The 18,771-nt window shown below is 58.0% G+C and overlaps 1 protein-coding gene across 1 annotated transcript; it reads right to left on the bottom strand.

Moving 5' to 3' along the window:
- Positions 1 to 12,640: 12,640 nt before the first annotated feature.
- On the bottom strand, positions 12,641 to 18,114 carry En2 (engrailed homeobox 2). The gene is made up of 2 exons (XM_069997198.1): positions 17,463 to 18,114; positions 12,641 to 14,785 (listed from the first exon to the last, which is right to left on the bottom strand). The coding sequence occupies exons 1-2, from the start codon at positions 18,112 to 18,114 to the stop codon at positions 14,469 to 14,471; spliced, it is 969 nt and encodes a 322-aa protein (XP_069853299.1). The 3' UTR covers positions 12,641 to 14,468.
- Positions 18,115 to 18,771: the final 657 nt, after the last annotated feature.

The raw sequence follows: 18,771 nt of genomic DNA, 5'->3' as shown, positions 1-18,771 counted from the left end.
CGGCCACGCCCAGCCCCGCAGGCCCGGCTTTCCTGGCTGGAACGGCTGACCTGTCCTCCCAGCCCGCCAAGCCCCCAGGCCCGGAGGCCACAGCCGCCCTGGCTCCTGATTACAAATGTAAAGGTCGCCCTGACAGCGGACGCGGCACTTCCTGGGATGGCCTTCCCTTTCTCCTTGGGCAGTGGTGTTCCCTCTGCTAAAGACGCCGAGCACACAGAAGACGCAGCCATGCGTGCAGCCCGTGGTCATTCAGTGCTGGCCCCTTCCCAGGGCTCTGTGCGGTTGCTGGGGGCAGCCCCCAGGCACCCTTCCTCCGGGAGCCTCTGAGCCATGAATCCTGGGCGTGGTGAGTGGACAACCCTGCTCGCCGGGCTTCCCGGGGGCCGAGCTGGCCGAGGGCGCCTGGGCTTTGCTGTCTCCAAGGACTCTGGCTGTCCAGGATGGGCCTGGACACGGCCCACTCATGTCGGGCATGACCACCAACTGAACGGAGCACATATTGCCATCCTGTGCTCATTGCCAGGCACCTGGCGGCCCCAGCGCTGCCCACAAAGCAGGACACAGCCCGACCCAGACAGAACAGCCAGGTTCTCCACGGGAGCCCGCCGCGGGGGCTCCTCGTCCCGCTCTGCCCGCACCCCTGGGGTACCCGGTCTCTGCTGAGCTGCCTGGAGCCAGTGCGGACCCCAGCTCTTCCCTCTGGACTCGCACAGCGGCCTCCTCTCCTCCCTCCTCCCGTCGGCTGCCAATGTCACCAGAGGCTGCCTTTGATCCTCATACCCTCTAATCTCACAGTGGCTCTGGACTTCATCTAAATGATCCGTCCTTCCCCACCCGCCTGGCTACAAGCTTTATTTTGTGTATGTCAGCCCAGCCCAGCCCTGACATCCTGGGCCTTCCCTGCCCGGGAACCATGGTTCTGAACCCCATTCTTCCCACCAAGCCCAGGCGGGAGGCCGACGCAGCCCTGGCTCCAGCTGACCTGGTCACCTGACACTACAAACGGCCCTCCTTACACACGCCTCCCACCCCCACCTAGCAGCCGTCTCCTTGGGTGCAGACTCTCTTTACCCACCATGCCCAGGGCCCTGCGCCTTCGGGGTTTGGGCAGGTGCCGGGTGAGACAGGGATCGCAAGGTTCCCACAGAGCCATCCACACCCACCCATGCAGGAGCCCACACACCCAGCTCTCCCTCTCTCTCTCTCACACACACACACACACACACACACACACACACACACACACACACACACACGATGGGAGAGCTCAGCCTCCCAGAGCCTCAGCTTCCCCGAGGGAGCATCCGCAGGGGCACAGCCTAGCGCTTGGCACCAAGGGGTGGGCACGATGCTGGATTTCAGGTGCCTGCGGGAGGCACCACCCACACTGTGCTGCCTGCGCTAGTCATGCCAGGGTCCAGAGGCTGAGTCAATCTGGTCTGAGGCTCCAGCTCTGGGTACCACAGAACACCATTAGCAGCACTTACGGACTCAGATTGATTGATTGATTTTTGTCAGTTGTGGGGCCTGAACTCTGGGCCTGGGCACCGTCCCTCAGCTTTTCAGCTCAAGGAGAGCGCTCTACCACTTGAGCCACAGCGCCACTTCCGGTTTTCTAGTAGTTTATGCACCACTTCCAGTTTTCTGGTAGTTTATTGGAGATGAGTCTCATAGACTTTCCTGCCTGGTCTAGCTTTGAACTGTGATCCTCAGATCTCAGCCTCTTGGGCAGCTAGGATGACAGACATGAGCCACGGGCGCCTGGCCAGACTCAGATTTGAACACCAGGTTTTTTAGCACACCTGGTGTGGCCTGGCAGGTTAATGCAGCCACACACACAGACTCTCTTTACCCACCACGCCCAGAGCCTGCCCCCTCGGGATCTGAGCACTTGGAACTTGAGGACTGGCAAGTGACAGTGGCCGCAAGGGCAGAGAGGGTGGTCCTCGGAGAGAAGTGTGCGTCCCAGAGAGACTTGCAGGGAGGGAAGATGCCCCAAAGGCAGGGCTGGCACTGCCCAGACAGCTCCCCGAGAGCTCCAGGCCAGAGCACAGCTGCTGGGACTTAGAGGAGAAGGATGGTGGCACCAAGCCTCCCAAGGCCGGCGGAAATTGAAGCTCAGGCTCCAGCATCCCACAGGCATTGTTCTGAGCACAGACATGGGGCAGTGCCCTGTGCTCAGCATGATGGGCACCTCACATCTGGCCCTGTGGGCATGGGGGGCGCTGACCCTGGCCCAAGGAGGTAGGTCCTAGTCTCACTCAGGAGGCAGGCCTTAGAAGCTGACCAGTGAAGCAGGGTCCCCGGGCATCCAGCTCTGGGGGCCACGGCAGACCTCCCGCAACTCCACATACCTAAATACTGTCTTTATTTTCCAGGCGGAAGAACAGGCACAGATAGGGCAAGGAGCATGCCCAGCGCCACAAAGCTGCACTCGGCTCACACGCAGCCATTGTGACCCGTGTCTCCCTGGCCTCCCTTGGTGGCAGGTGGCAGGGGCGGTGGGTGGAGGGCAGGGATGGTGAGCCTCACAGGGCCTGTCCCTTCATCCCTGGTGTCCAACTCCCCACCCCCCCCAGCAGCTTTGCTCAGCTGTCACACGTAGGCAAGTGTGGTCTCTGTTCCCCCTGGTGTGCGAACATGTCCCCTGGGAGGTCACAGCGACAGCCAGGAAATCCATTTTATATAGGTCGCCAAGCACCTTTGGCCAGGTGACAGTAACTTGGGTTGCGATCCACAGAGTCCACATCCAGCCAGGGGATCTGGCCAATGTTTTGCTTGAGTATCGCCCTCCCCCAACACCTGAAGCCCAGAAGCTGGAGTCTGGGAATATTCCTCATGAAGGTCTCCATGTTGGGCCCCAGAGCGTGGCTGGTGACTGAGAGTATCCGGAGAGGCTGACGTGCGGCTGCCCCTCCGTGGGCATGGCTGTTCCAGCTTCTCCTCTGGCTGCCAAGTCTGAGGAGCGTGGAGGAGGCACGCAGGAAGTCTTCCGAGTCACTGTGGCCTTAGGGGAGACGGAAGAACCCAGTAAAGTTGGGAGTGTGGGAAAGGAGGGAAAACCGAAGAGCCTTCGAGAGGGCAGGCCGCCTTGGGGACGTCACAGGTCCAGAGCCAGCGCGGGTCTGGAGAACCCAGAACACAGCGCACTGCTTGCCGGGCAAAGCCCCCCTCCCCCAAGCCAGGACCCAGCACCTCCCCACAGCCAAGGGAATGGCAGCCTGGAGTGCTGGTCAGATACCATTCACAGGCTGGCCTGTTTCCACTCAATATTAGCCCACACACAGGTGCTAGTTGGGAGGTAGAGAGGTGCTGGCATCAAACTGGGGCTCCCAAGACTGAATAAAATGAGACAGGGGGACCCTGACCCTCTTCCTCTCCTCATCAGCCCACTCAGATTTTTGAGCGGAAGTCTACAAGGAGTGGCCCCGCCCCCTCCCAGCTCAGGGAGTCCCTTGATTGGCTGGCCAGTCTATCTTTCACCCAGTCATTGACTTAGTCACTCACTCACCAATCATTCCCTGAGCCACAGACTCCGCTCTGGAGCCTGGAGAGGCACGAAAGGATGAGAAGGAAGAAGAAGCAAGTGTGAGGAGACAAGGGCTAAAGACTCCTTCCTCTCAGCACAGGGCTGGGCCTAGAGACCCGAGGGGCAGTGTGGTCATCATGGGGTCCCCAGGGTCACCCTGGGCCAACAGTGCCTTCACCTAGATGCTCAGCTCCACCAGGTCACACAAGAGCCAGGCTGTGTGGGCCTGGCTGTCCTGTGCCCATCTAACCCGGAGCACCCGGGACAGAGGAGGCAGAGGAAGAGAGGGCAGCCACACCCACCACTTTGCTGGGGCACCTGGCTCCCAGGCAGTGGGTCAGTATCTGCCAACTCCAGATGAGGGAGCAGAGGCACAGCTGCGTTCTCTGGATAGTTTCTCCCGAGCACACGTGCACAGTCTGCTCCCATCCAAACTAAGTCAGGACTGTGTCGCGGATGACGTAATGCCCCTCCTCCAATCCAGTAGCCCAGCTGCACCACCTCTGAGCCCTCCCCTCCCTCTCCACATCCACAGCCTGCGAGCCCAGTGCCAACAAGGAGAGTCATGGGTGGCTTAAGAGAATCCACACAAACATACAAGCATCCACGCACGGGATGGAACAAATGAATTTATTTGAAAGTAGGGTTCCTGCAGATACAATCAAACTGGGCAGGGGGTCACACAGAATTAAGGCGAGCCTTCAATCAACTCTGAACCTAGATTCACGCGGGGGCGGGGGGGGGGGAGGCCACATGCTTCAGAGACAGACCAGAGTGATGGGTCTGCCGGCCAGGGTGGGCAAAGGCTGCCAGCAACTTGGGAAGGCAGAGCGGGGAGGCTGCGCTGAGCCTCCGGCCCTGAGGGGCGCGCTGCCCAGCAGCCTCGGCAAGTGCGAAACCCCAGGACCTCACTGGTACACAGTGCGCGTTAGACAGTACCACCGGCAGAGGTGGAGCGCTTCTCTGGCACGTGTGAGGCCCTGGGCTCCATCCCCAGCACCTTGAAAGAATCAAATCAGACAAACAAAAACAAAGAGCTAATGAAGCCAAACATCTGGCAAATCGGATTTGGAGAGCAAGAAGCATTTAGGCCATGCTGTTGTGTCCCCTGACAGCTGGGGTTAGGAGGAATGGCCCAGAAGGGACCCCACTGGCCCTCCAGTCCTCCTTTGGTGGTAGGGTACCATTGCCCCTTGTTTAGGGTAATTACAGTGTGCTTCCTTACAGAGGGAATCAGAACTGGATAGTCTCCCTGGAAATCGGGGATGATGAAGACAGGCTTGGGGGACCCCGTTACCCCTTGCCCATCCCCTGCAGCCTGCCCGGGCCTGGGGGGGCCCGGGAGGAGGGCCACTGTGCTTTAGCCTGGCAGGGAACTCCTGCTGGGATGGAGGCTGGGCTGCAGAAGGCCGGGTGGAGCCGCAGGTTTGTGCCTGAGGCACATGGAATTCTAACACAGCCTGGAGCAGAGAGACAGAAATTGCCTTTTAGACGGCTGCCATCAGCAATATTCCACACGCAGGTTCTGCCGCACAGTTTAACCCCCCCCCCCCCGTGACCTCGCAGCCCAGGGCGGGCCTCGCGCGCTCACGCAAGCTCAGCTGATCCAGACACTCCTGGGGCTCCTCTGAAATGTTACCCCATGGTTCTAGTTCACGGGGAGTGCTGTGGGCAGCCCGTGCCTGACATCTCACACCAACTTGGGCGCTCAGATGAAGGCAGAGCGGAGAAGGCAGGGGCGCTTTTTGTGTTCACCAGAGCAACACCAAATGTACAGTTGGAGCCCGGCAAATAATTAATAGTAATGAAAATTGACATTGTAAAAATTGAAGCGAGAGGGTTGATGGAGAGGAATTGGCCTGGTTGTCAAACCTCGGGCCTAAAGGGAAACAGATTGCTTCGGAGAATCTTTTAATTAATTTCAGAGTTTCCCTGTTTCTCCTCCCGCCAAAGGAGCTGGACCATTTGGGGCCTCTGCAGAAAGACCAGGGCGGACTTCCACATCTGGGGACGGGCCAGAGCGTAGGGGTGTGTGTGGGGGTAACTCAAGGGTCCACCCCCAGTCAGGAAAACTCAAGATGGGGGGATGCCATGGCAAAAAAGGGGTTCGTTTTGTAAATTTACTTTTATTATCGATGAATAAACCAAGAGGTCTACCTCATTCATCACTAAAATAAAACTGGGTCTCTACTGCCTGACCAAGTTCAGCCACTGCACTGCAGCATTAACTTGTATTCTAACAAGATTAAAATATATTTGTCCTGGGGATTAGCATAGTTAAGTCTCCTTTTGCCTTTTTAGCAGTGGCAGGGCACTTTGATCTGCCTAGCGTGGCGAGAGCGCGGCTTGGGCCCAGCTATCCGACTGCCAAGTGTGAAATCAGCCTGATGTCATCCCATTCTCTATCTTTTACACCTTTCACCAGTTTAATTATATTTCCGCCACAAAGCTCCAGCGGCTCATTGCATATTCAAGTTTGACGAGGAAGCATTTTTTTTTTAAGTGCGAATGAAACCCCCTGTGGGGGGAAGGGCGAGGGCTGGGCAGGGGGGGCTGCAAATCTCCCAGGAGCTAAAGCAAGGGTGACACTTGCTTTTGGTCACTGATTGATGTTCTCACCTGCGTGGAAATGTGTCTGTGACTTCCGGCCGCCCGCGAGGCCTGGAGAGGGCTCACTGGGCCTCGGGCTGGAAGGTTGGCGCTGGGCGGGAGTGCTGGGTACCGGGTTTGGGCCTGTGGCTCCAGGTGGCTTTGAATTCACTCTCCCTCTGGCGAGCTGTGTATTTCTGTGGGGCTTGAAGTCCAAAAGCACGCTGCTCTCTGCATAAGAGGTATTCCCGCCCCGCGCACGTTGGTGTTGGAATCCAGTTGGAGAAGAGCTGGAGGATTTTACCTTCATCCAGACCTGGAGCTATTAAGGCCCTTCTGCGCTGCACAAACTCTTGGAAAGCCTCTTCCTGGGGAGCTTGAGGGCTGGGAAAGGGGACGAGGGATGGGGGCAGGGGAAGGACAGCGGGGAGAGGGGAAGGAGGAGAGAGCACAGCATGCTGATCAGGTCACACCCCATGGACCATCTTCTCCAGGCACCCCAGGGTTCGGGACAGGAAATGAGCCACCTGTAGGGCTGTCCGGGCTGTGACCTTCACCTCAAGGTTCCACTCACAGCCTGCTTGAGAGCCTTAAAACCCAGGGATTCCCAGCCTAGCTGAGGCCAGTCACTCACTCTCTTAATCCTAGCAACTCAGGCAGCTGAGATCTGAGGATCACCAGTAGTCACTCACTCTCTTAATCCTAGCAACTCAGGCAGCTGAGATCTGAGGATCACCAGTCTGGCAGGAAAATCCAAGAGACTCTCATCTCCTCCAAAAAGTCAGGAGTGGAGCTGTGGTTCAAGTAGTACTATACCAGTTTTGAGTAAAGCAGCTAAGCAACAGTTCCCTAGCCCTGAGTTCAAGCCCCAGTACAAACACAAGAAAAAAGAAGAAAAGAAGAGGGGGGGAGAAGGGAGGGAGGGAGGGGGAGGAAGGGAGGAGGTATTCTCTGTGGGATTACAAATGGGACGGTAGGGTGTTACTTCCACAGACAAGCTTCACAGAATAGAAATGCAGATCATGTCTTCAGCATTTGAGACCGTGTCTGCGCTGGGAGCCCTCACCTCCACAGCCCCCTGGCCTCTTGAAACTTCCTGTCTTGCCCTCTTTGTCTGTGGGTACGCAGGTAGATCTACCACCACCAGCCACTAGAGCCTGGTGAAAGTGCAGATTGATGACCTTTTTATTTTGAATCCTCACTCCTGTTAAAATTTGAGGTTAACAATGCATTGCTTCTTAAATTGAATGATATAATTATAAAATTATCTTCACATAATTAACTCGGGATTATGTTTCATTCTAGCCAGCATGTAATCAAAGCCTGTTATGCTTTTAGCTATAGGAACGGCAATTAATTTAAAAGGGTTACTTAGACCCTTAACTATTTAGACAAAATAGCTCATCATATCATGAGGACGCCCATTCGTTCTTGGAGGAAGAGCAGCAAGCTGGAGTGGCCTGATTTGAGGGGTATGCACAGATTCTCTCTCTCTCTCTCTCTCTCTCTCTCTCTCTCTCTCTCTCTCTCTCTCTCTCTCTCTCTCTCACACACACACACACACACACACACACACACACACACACACACACACAGCTCACAGGGACATCTCTCTCTCTCTCCCTCTGGTTTTGGTTAGAGCTACGTTGGTCCCTTCACTATGGATGGCCATCTTGGCACAAGGTGGCCATTATGGTTTACAAGGAGGAACCGGATGTGTGCAAAGTGATGGGCTTTTCTAGAAACCCAAGGCAGAAGGTCTTGTGTTTTCTGAGGTCAAGAACAAGGGGTTGAGAGATCCTGAAAGGAGGCCAGGGGTGTGTGTGATCGATGGTTAGAAATGAGAGCCAGTGGTAGATGCTCTCATCCTTGTAATTCTAGCTAGGCAGGCAGCTGAGATCTGAGGATCAAGGTTTAAAGCCAGTTGAGGCAGGAAAGCCCAAGAGATTCTCTCTCTCTCTCTCTCTCTCTCTCTCTCTCTCTCTCTCTCTCTCTCTCTCTCTCTCTCTCTCTCTCTCTCTCTCTCACACACACACACACACACACACACACACACACAATGGTTAATGCTTAGAGGTGTGCTTAGCAAAAGACCCTGGCTTCCAACCTAGCATGCACATTTTTTAAAAAACCTGAATGAAAAGGGTGTGTATGTGTGTGCTCTACAATAACAAAGCAATTTGAGAAAGGAGTTAGTATTTGTAGAAACTTCTGGCAACATGGTTTTCCATTCCCCCTCGCCTCCTCTCCTACTTTCTATTCCCACGTGGCTGTTGCCCCTCGTAGTCCATTCTCTCCCTGCTTTTGCCTGAACAACCGCATAGCTGGTTCACTGGTTAGCGGGAGGTGCTGCAAAAGCCTAGTGGGCAGATCACCTGTGCCAGGCGTTGTTCGATGTTGGGGGGGGGGACAGGGCCCCCTGCAGGGGTGCGGAAACCCCCGGGTTGCTGGGCCTATTCTGCTCACTTCTGCTCTGTTCATTAGCTCACAATAATCCCTTGCATGAAGCCCATTAGGTAGATGTTCTTTCTGTTTGCAAAAGAATGGCTGGGCTCTCCGGGGGTCCGAGACACTCGGCTGAGCCCTGGAGCCACTGAGCGGTAACGTAAGCACAGGTCTGTTGGTTGTTAGGACTCTGTACCTGGGGCTGGGGGTGTGCCCCGCGGCAGGGCGCGTGCCAGGCCCTGGGTCTAATCCTGGGCACCTATATAATAATAAAGTGAAACAAAAACGTCACCATAGGGCTGGGATGTAGCTCAGTGGCAAAGCGCTTGCCTAGCAAGTGCAACGTCCTGGGTTCGATCCCCAGTACCAAAAAAGAAATGACAAAAAAAAAAAAGTCACAGTAAAACAACAAAACTCTGCTTCCCACAGACCCGCCGTTCCATCCGTGCCAGAGGCCTCGTAGAAGTATTTGCATGAAGAACATATAACCCAAACTCTCCACCATCCTGGGGCTGTCTGCGAGCCAGCTCGTCTCAGCTTTCCACCCCTGGTTCCTCATCCGCAGGGTCACTGAGTGGTTCCCAATTTTCATCTGGAGATTTTAGTGTTGGGAGTCAGGACGCAGCGGGAGCTGGGCAGAGGATACCGGGTGCTGGACAAGCGGGAGCAGAATTTCGGCTCTTGAGATGAAGACTTGGGGAGGTGGGAGACGGGCGGGTGCACAGAGTGAGCAACGCACTTGGCAGGCAGACACATATGTGGAGAGTGGTTAACGGGGCACATTTTCTTATGTGTTACTACGATTTAACAAGTTTGGGGGAACCGTGGGAAGGCCAGACTAGTCCAGAGCCACGGAGTGCTGGAGAGGGGGTGGTGTGGAAGGTGCTGTCAGCGCCAGTTTGAGAAACGAGCAAGCGTTTTGTGGTTGAGAGAGGGATCGCCCAACGATCAATAAGCCAGGAGACAAAGTTTGGGCCTGAAGGAAGCGCGCCGGGGCCGGGTGCTCGGGGCTGGGAGAGCTGGGCAGCCCGGGACAGCTGGGCAGCCCGGGCCGGCGGCGCTGGCAGCTGGGGCCTGTGATTACCCATCCAAGGAGGAAAGAAAAGAGACAGGAAGAAAGAAAGTGGCGGGGGGGGGGGGGGGAGGAGGGGCAGAGACGGCGGCGCTTGACAGACCCTCCCAGACAAAGGGCCGGCGGAAGGGGGGGCACGAACCCAGGCCAGGCCAGCGGCCTGGGCACCATGGCCAGGCTGCCGGGGAGGCTGATGTGTGCAGCAGGCCGGCCCGTGCTTCCTCAGGAGGGTCTCCCCGCAGTCCCAGGTCCGGGTCCCTCCTGGGGCCAGGCCAGGGGTCGGGGCCTGGGGATGTCTCCGCCCTGACTGTCTGCGCTGAGCTCGGCCTGGAGGAGTTGGATCCTGGACCGGCGACCAGTCCCCCTCAGCAGAAAACACCACAGCCTCACGGGTGTGTGCCCGGGACATCCTGCTCCCACGGTGCAGCTCCCCACAAATCCATGGGGAGCTAGGCCCCAGTGAAGAGTGGCTGTGGTCCTGCAGCCAGGCAAGCCAATAGTAATAATAATAATAAATAGTATATCATCTCCTCCAAGGGGGAGGGCCAGGGCACCAGGCCTACCATGCTTGATTGAGTCTCATCATTAGGAACTACTTTAATGAGTATTATTACACTCCAGAAAATTTCAAGAAAGAGCGGCCTTTTCGTTTCCACGGGCCAGCAAAGTAAGTGTAATGAGATACTTGAGGTGATCAATCAAAACATGAATTGTCCATGCAGCAGCGAGGCGTGCGTACTGCACCCCCACCAACTGGAGCGGCAGCCCAACGGTGTTCAGAGCACCACCAGCTCGCTGACTTTGAGGCCAAGAGACGCCCTTGACGGGGCCTGGCCTGAGGAGCAGGAACGGGAGGAGGCCTCCAAGCCGGGTGCGGACTCGGCCCTGGCCGGCGGCGCTGGGGGCTGCCCGCGGCTCTTTGTCCCCCGTCATCCTTAGTCAGCAGGCTGCTGTTTTCGGTGGAAGCGGGACTCTCTCTCGGGGCGCTCGAGAAGCTGTAGAGATGGAAGGTCGGATATTAAATCAGCGGGAGATAAAATGACTTTTTGCAGAGCCCCGGCCGCCTCTCACCTGTGCAAGCACTCGCATACACCGTGTCTGGGTTCGAAGCAGACCCGCACACCTGCGCCGACCTGTCACCACCTGCGTCAATCTGTCCCACGCAGCGCCGGCGGCTCTCCCGGCCGGCGTCACGCTGGGTCCCGCCGAGGCTCCTTTCTTCCTCCCCAGGCGCACATCCACATCCCGCCTGGCAGCTCTCGGCTAGATTCAGTTCATGCCGCCCGACCAGATCAGCCGAGTGGAGTCAGGGCTTTGCTAAGCCCCTCAGCGCCAGCCGACACCCTCCACCGAGGCCCATCCTCCAGGGGTTTGCCCAGTTTGAGGACCGTGAACTCCGCTGGTCCTGGCTTGGAGGCCCAGGGAAGTAACAAGGACTTTCTTTAGGAAGGAAGCCTCGCGCACCGCTCCACAAACCCGCTGCCAGCGGGTGACCCTAAGGCCAGGCCACCTTCGGACTCAGAGCCGAGGCCCCCAGCACCACAGGCCTGGCAGAACGGGACCTGCCAGACCTCCCACCCACCCAGGGCTCTCCCGAGTTAGGGGCTCCCGTGACACTCTGTTGAAGTTGAAAAGGCCACAGAACTAGAAGCAAGACTGTTCCCTGGCCTTTCAAGAATCGGAGGACTCTTCCATTCTGCTCACCACGAGAAACAAAAAAGAAAGCCGGGCGCCACCCCGGTCTGCCTGGCATCTGATGAGCAGCCTCTGGGGACAGAGCTCTCCCTCACGGAGCTGCTCTCCCCCTCTCATGAGTTAAGATTTGAAAACAAATATTTTGAAAAGATGGCTTGATATCATTATATTATCTTTTTATTAAAACAAGCGGGAAGCTGTCAAATAACAGATGTTCAGCTACTGTTTTGCGTATGTATCCGTTGATTCTTACTCCCTGGCGTGCTCCTTGGCTGGGAGCCTCCAGTGGGCCCAGCTCACTCCCATTCCCTCTTGGCAAGTCTCAGGACCCACAGCTCTGGCCTGCAGGCCACTTCCAGGCCTTTGGGCTGAGCCAGCCAGCCCAGCATCTGCCCGCCTTCGAAGCGGGAAGCAGGATGGCCCAGGGAAGCCGCGTTGAACCGAAAACGCCCAGGTCACCCCTGGCAACAGAGGAGCCTCGATTGTATCTGACTTTCTTTTCACTGGGAGGAAACTTTTTTTTTTCTTTTCAATCAAGAAAGTTCAGAAATAGAGCCAGCCGTGGGGTGCACATGAGCCCCCAGATCGCAAAGAAACTCAAGCCACTGAGCGCAGCCTTGGGGCTGCAACTCCTGCAAGAATTCCTGCGTTTCGTAGAGTAAAAACAACAAAAAGATGTAAACCAAAGTGGCTGTTGAGGAGAGTGAAAGTTCCTACGGAGAACTTCCCACAGAACACACAAGCAAGTGGAGTGGGTGGGAGGAAGCGGGCTGAGGGTGGGGGTGGGGTGGGGTGGGGGGAGACCACCTGTTGTGTGTTACCTCAATGGAAGAATTTCTTAATGAGATAGCAGCTATTTTTCCAACTATTCTTCCTGGACAAAATGTGGGTATAGGAAGTAGAGTATGCTCAAAGCGGTGGAGCATTAGCTTTGAGAAAAAGAGCTCAGGAACAGTGATCAGGCACTGAGTTCAAGCCCCATGATGGACAAAAAACAAAAACAAAAAAACCAAAACTGTGGATATAAATTATTTTGGTTGTTCTGTGTTTCCATGCAACTTATTAAAAATCGTCAGTCTTTACAAAAAGAACAACAACAAAGCAGGCCCTGAACCTACTCGGAGATTGCCAGAGTCTCTGGCACTTGAACCTGGGGGTGAGGGGGATGGGAGTGTTAGAAGTTCCTGAACTCAGAACCGGGAAAGGGAGTCATTTCACCCAGGACTGCCAACATCTTATAATAAAGAGGTGTTTCTTTTTATTTCATGTAACTTTCAAGAATTTAAACACACAAAAATGCAGGGCTGGGAACGTTCACAATTTTGATAAGCACAGTTGTAAATAGAAACATTCATTCATTTCTTATAAGATTATAAATATTTGATACTGGAAGTGGTAAAATGCACGTTTTATAAACTAAAAAAAAATTACTTCCTGCTAAAAAGGCATGTCACTTCATGGAGTTTCTGAAGCAGCAGATGGTTATGCACAGAATTTTAAATTACAACTTTCATCTTTATAGTTTCCTTTTCAAAAAGGTTCACACTATTATGTACAAAGTGAAACTATTGTTGTAGTGAAATAAAAGAGGTTTAAGGCAAAGAGAGAAGTCTACCCTCAGTCCTGGGGGGCGGCTGCCCCAGTCGAGCAGCCGGACATACGGACATCCTTTTCCCATACACTAAACAGAAGACAGTGTGGGGTTATAGAGAGAGAGAAAGTGTTGGCATATATGTATATATATATATATATATATATATATATATATATATGTTCTTGGTGGGGAATATATTGAATATATTTAATTTACACTGTACCACACCTTCAAAAAATAAAATGTGTATTTTCTTAAAAAAACAAGAAAGGACAAAAAGTGATTAAGAAAGAAATGACTATTTACATACTTTCTTCCTTTCTCTAGATCCTGTAGGGTTCTGAGTCCTTTGAAAGTCAAAGTGGCCACAGGTTCTAGAATTTCGGCCTCATACAGGCCTGGTATGTGTCAGTGCACATGCATACGCACGTGTGTGCACACATATATACACACAGACACGTATGTATCTTGGAAGAGTATTCTCAACATCTAAAATGGCCATTCCAAAAAAAAAAAAAGGAAAAGGAAAAGGAAAAGAAAAAAGGGAAAGGGGGAAGAAAAGGAAGACAACGCCAATCCCTCTTCAGCTCTCAGCAAGGACCTGGCGGGGCTTCTGGCGGCTGACACAGCACAGTAGAGCACGCCGGCCAGGCCTGGGGAGGGAGGGCTGCCCCAGCGGTGGGGCGTGCAGGCCATATGCCAGGGTCCTGAAACTCCAAGCTCCACTGCCCAGGCCAGGCCTGAGGTGGGAGAGTGGGTGTTGACAAATCACCCTGGCAGGGACAGAGACACAGGTACAGACAGAAGTGTGGGAATATTCACAGAGGCAAGGGCAGTGGTGCTGCCAGGAGGCAGTGGACAGAGACAGTAGTAGGTCAGCTAGGAGGGACCTGGAGAGGCTGCGGGCCTGGGCCAGGTGTCACTCAGAGGTCACTTCTCAAGGCCATTCCCCAGACTCAAGGACCTGGGAGTCCTCTTCCCCAGCCAGGTCTCTTGGCAAGGCCAGGAAGACCTGGGGTCGTGGCCCAGGCTTGGCCAGCCTCCTGCTGTCCTCACCAAGTCAACACAAACAAAGTGGTAGAACTCAGACCAAATAGGAGCTATTTATCGGGTTCACAGTTGTGTGAAATGCAGCAATAAAAATCTTTGGACTTTAGCAAGTTGGGTTTTTAAATTTTTTTTCTTCTGTTGAAATAATAATAATTAAAAAAAGTGTCTGATGTCCCAGAAGGGAGCTCAGGGGATTAAAAAAAGATGAAACCCTAAGAAGCCCCCTTTGCAAAAACAAACAAAAACCTATAAAATTAGCATAATCTGTAAACGCAAAAAAAACTTTAGAAATATTTTATAGTCAGACAGTTTGGATTTTATACCACCTGTAAATTATATATACATAGACTATTGCAGAACCACACGATACTTTTACGAATAATGCTGGTATAATCTTTTTACACTGGCCCTTTAGTTAATGTTTTAAATTATTGCATTGTTTGCGCGGACTGAGACCTGGCCTCTGCGCGCGCAGCCCTCCCGCCGCCGCTGCCCTACTCGCTGTCCGACTTGCCCTCCTTGGCGGTGGTGGAGTGGTTGTACAGACCCTGCGCCATGAGGTGCACGGCCAGCGTGTTCTTGTTGCCCGTGGCCTTCTTGATCTTGGCGCGCTTGTTCTGGAACCAGATCTTGATCTGCGACTCGTTGAGGCTGAGCTCCTGCGCCAGGCTCTGCCGCCGCTGCTCCGTCAGGTAGCGGTTGGTCTGGAACTCTGCCTTGAGCCTCTGAAGCTGCTCCGCCGTGAAGGCCGTGCGCGGCCGCTTGTCCTCTTTGTTGAGGCTCTTCTTCTTTGGTTTGCGAGACCTGGGGCCTGGGTGAGGCAGAGGCAGAAATTCGGGAGGTTAGGTTCCCCTGGGGCCTGCCAGCCTCTGGGCGCTTGGAGGGGACCCACCCGATGGAGGGGGGCATCCACAGAGATTCCCAGAGGGCAGGTGACTTGCACAGGGCCACACCAGGATGGACAGCTGAAGAGCTGCACTTGGCCCTGAGCATGGGGGGGGAGGGGGAGGCAAGACCGGGTGGGGGGTGGGGGAGGGAGAGGGTCAGGATCACTGGAAAGGCACATCACAAACCAGGGCCTCCAGATAAAAGCCCAAATCAAAACTTTCTGCCCTCTTACCCCACCCCCACCCCCATACCACACACACTAGCTCAGCCCTTTCGGAGGCCCAGTCTGAAAACAAGGGAAGGAAGAAGTGAGTCAGACTGGGTTGTGAGGATGGGTAGAGAGGGTAGAGGGTGCTGGAGCAAAGGGCCCAGGCAGCCCCTCACGACTCCCCCCCCCACCCAAGTTCATTGTTTCCTGAAGGACAGGATGAAGCCTGTGCCCTTTCCCGGGCTTAGGGGAGACAGAGCTGCGGGCAGCTCCCCTTCATCCACTGCCCATCTCCCCAGCCCCTCCCCTGAGAGAGGGCCCCACCCCCACATGGGTGCTGACCCTGGCCTGCAGTCCCACTGACCTGGCGTTGCTACACAAACCCGCCACATTGCTTGGCCACAAATGTTTCCTACCTCTGACCCCACCCTCTACTCCTGTTGGGGCTGCGGGGACAGAGGCCGGAGTGGCACTGGGTGTTGGGTCTGAAGATGGAGTCTTTCAGGGGCATAGAGAAGGAGGTGGTGGACATGCAGAAGCTCAGCCCCTGGAGGTTCCCCAGATCTAGGGAAAGGCTTGCAAGACCACAGGCCCGGAGTTGGGACCTTTGATCCGGATCTTTTCACCTGTGAGGTGCTTCGATCAAGTGGGGGGTACCATGCTGGAGGTGCCAATGGAAAGGGCTGGAGGAGACCGGACCTCCCTCCTTCCGGGCCAGGGAGCTACAGCAGGGGCCTGCCCATGTCCACTGGCCCGCCTGCCCATGTCCACTGGCTGGCACAGGGACTGGGGTGAAGGGTCTGCACCCACAAGAGGCTCAGGATGGGTACAGAAAACTCCCCACCCCCAACAGGGCTGGGCACGGTCAGCAGCAGCCAGGCTGGGAAGAAGGCCCACGGGTGGGGAAGGGGCACGTGGAGAGGCACAGGCTGTGTCCCCACCCCACACACGGTCCTGACCCACTCCAAGGGTCACGGCCGGGGTTTGGCACTCCTGGGTTTGATGTTGAGTGGCTTGGGACACCGGTCCAAAGAGAGGAGGGCTCCTGCAAGGGACTAGCAGAGGAGGCCGTGGGCTGGGCGGAGAAGCTCGGGCAGCCCTGGGCCTTCTCTGACCTGACCTCCATCTCTCTCTGGAGCATTCTCCAACTCCACTCCCCTTCGGAAGCTCCCACTGCAGGCCCGGCATGCTTGTCGTAGCATACATGAACAAGCCTCAAAAACACACAGCCGGAGAGAACGAATATGTGCTTAACACCGCAAATGCTAGTTCCCCTCTTCGTAGATTTTTCTTTCAAAAACCAATGGGGATCGAAGCTGCTCCGGGGGCCCCCTCCATCTCCTTTCTGAGGTGCTCAGGAAAGGACTAGAAAGGCCGGCTCTACCGGGGGAAGAGGCACGTTTTAGCCCAGGATGGCCGCGCCGCGGCTGGGGCCGCCCGGGTTTGGCGCGGCCGGGCCGCGCGGCTCCGCACAAAGCCGGCCCCGGCAGCGCCCCGGAGCTTTGTGGGCCTATATGTTAATTAAATATTAACAAAGGAGGGAGGCCGGAACAATGGAGCAAATTTCAGGTCTGGCGGAAGAAATTTGGGGGTCATCAGAAATCCGCGCTACTGAAGGAGGGCTGCCCGGGGACACTCGAGGGGTGCGGACGAGCGATCCACCCCGCGGGGCCGTCGCGGGCCGGGGAGAAGAGGGGGCCGCGGCCGGACCTCGGGACGCACCGAGCGCTCCTAATGGCGGTCCGGCCGCGGCCCGCGTCGAGTGCACGGGACGGGGGGGGGGGTTGAACACGCCCCGAAGCGTGGGGTGCCCCGCGAAGGCGGCCTCGTTTCCACTCCAACAGGGCCAGGACACCCTTGGGGTCCCCGCTACTGGAGGGGAATCCGGGTGCCGGGTCGGTGGGGCCTTTCCCAGCGCTGTGAGGCCCTCCGAGGGCGCCGGGACACGGAGCGGGGCGCGGTGACAAAGGGGACGGGGCGCCTCCGCTTCCCCCGCTTCCCCGCACGCCCCCCCCCAGCGCCCTCCCCGCGCCCGGCCCGAGAGAGGGGCGCGCGGCGCGCAGCTCCCCGCCGGCTCGGGGGTACAGCAAGTGCGCGCGCGAGGGCCGGGTGCGGGGGGGGCATCCCCGGCGGGACAGAGGCGGCTGCGGGAGGAGCTCATCCTCGCACCCTTCCGGGCCTCCGGCAGACAGCCCCGATTCCCCGAAGAAACTACAGCGGAGGTCTGGGGGCAGCAAGGCGGTGCCCCCCGAAGGAGCCAGTGACAGGGGGACACGGAGCGCCCGGAGGCCTTTCTCTAAGGGGCGTCCCCGCGCTCCCCGCGGCGCCGGGGCGGTCTTTGTGCGGGGACGAAGCACGTCCTCCGCCAGGGCTCCCCGCGGTGCCGACTCACCTGACGAGGGCCGGTCGGAGTAGCGCGTGCAGTAGACCCAGGCCGGCCAGAGCATCGGCTGCGCGCCCAGCGTGGCGCCGGCCTGCGAGCTGTCCGAGTCCGAGCTCACCGACAAGTCGCCGCCGCCGCCCAAGCTCCGGGCCTTCAGAGCCCCGTCCGGGGGACCCCCGGGGTCGCCGCCCCTCTTGGCGCCGCCGTGCAGCGCGAGCGTCTGGGAGGCGCCTTCCCCGTGCCCCGGAGAGTCGCGGCCGCCGGCGGGGAGGGCCCCGCCCGCCCCAGGCGCGCACGGCGGGATGTGCCGGGGTTCGCGGGCGCTCGAGCCGGGGAGGTGCTCGCCGCCGCCGCCGCCCTCCGCGCCGCCGGTGCCGCCTTCGCCGCCGCCTCTGCCGCCGCCCGCGCCCGCGCCCGCGCCGCTCGTCCCCGGGTCCTTTCGCCGGCCGAACTCGGGGCGCAGGATGTTGTCGATGAAGAAGTTGGTGATGCGGTGCGGATGCGGGTGGTTGCCCGGCGCCTGCAGGGCCGCGGGCAGGATCGGAGCTCGGCGGCGGCCGGTATCCGAGTCGCCGCCGCTCGAGCCGCCGCCGGGGCTGGATTCGGGCTGCCGCTGCCCCGCCACCGCCGCCTCGCCGGGCTTGGGCTCACTCTCCTCCATGCTTCAGGGCCGGTCCCGGTCGCCGCTCCGGGCCGCCCGCGGCGCACGCGGGACCCCCGCGCGCCCGCCCCGCCGGGTCTCCCGAGGGCGCGCGGCGGCGGCCTCGGCCAGGGCTGCGGGTCCCGCCAGTCGCCGGCCGCGGTCGGGACGCAGCACGTTCGGACCCACGAGCCGGGCTGGGGAACACCCGCAGTCGCCCGCTCGCCAGGACGCGGTCGAGTCCAGAGGCTGGGCCGCGGCTCCGCGCGGTCACAATGGTCCCGGGGCGCCCCCCGGCCTCCGCGCTCCGCGCCGCGTCCCGCCGGCTCCGGCCCCGGCGCCGCCGCCGCCGCCTCGGCCGCCCCGGCCGGGAGCTGCGCTCATGCGGGCGGCGCTCGCCCGCGCTCACGCCCGCCGGGGCCTCCGCGGGCCGCCGCCGCCGCCGCCCGGCCGCCCCCGCCCGCGCGTCCCGGCCGGCCCTCGAGGGTGCGGGGCGCGAGCGCTCAGCGCGCCCGCCGCCGCCCGCACGCACATGGAGGCCCGCGGGCCCGAGCTGCGCTCCGCCGGCCTCGGGGCCCCCTCGGCACGGCCGCCGACCCGCCGCGGGCCGGGGCGCCCCCGCCGAGCCCCGCCGAGCCCCGCGGCCCGGGGCGCATGGGTGGCGGCCGGGAGGCGCGG

The sequence above is a fragment of the Dipodomys merriami genome, unplaced genomic scaffold, assembly GCF_024711535.1.
Source record: "Dipodomys merriami isolate MVZ:Mamm:240054 unplaced genomic scaffold, mDipMer1.0.p SCAF_5, whole genome shotgun sequence".
NCBI classification, from domain to species: Eukaryota; Metazoa; Chordata; class Mammalia; order Rodentia; family Heteromyidae; genus Dipodomys; species Dipodomys merriami.
Note: the sequence above shows the minus strand (reverse complement) of the source record. Positions and strands in the feature narration are given on the sequence as shown.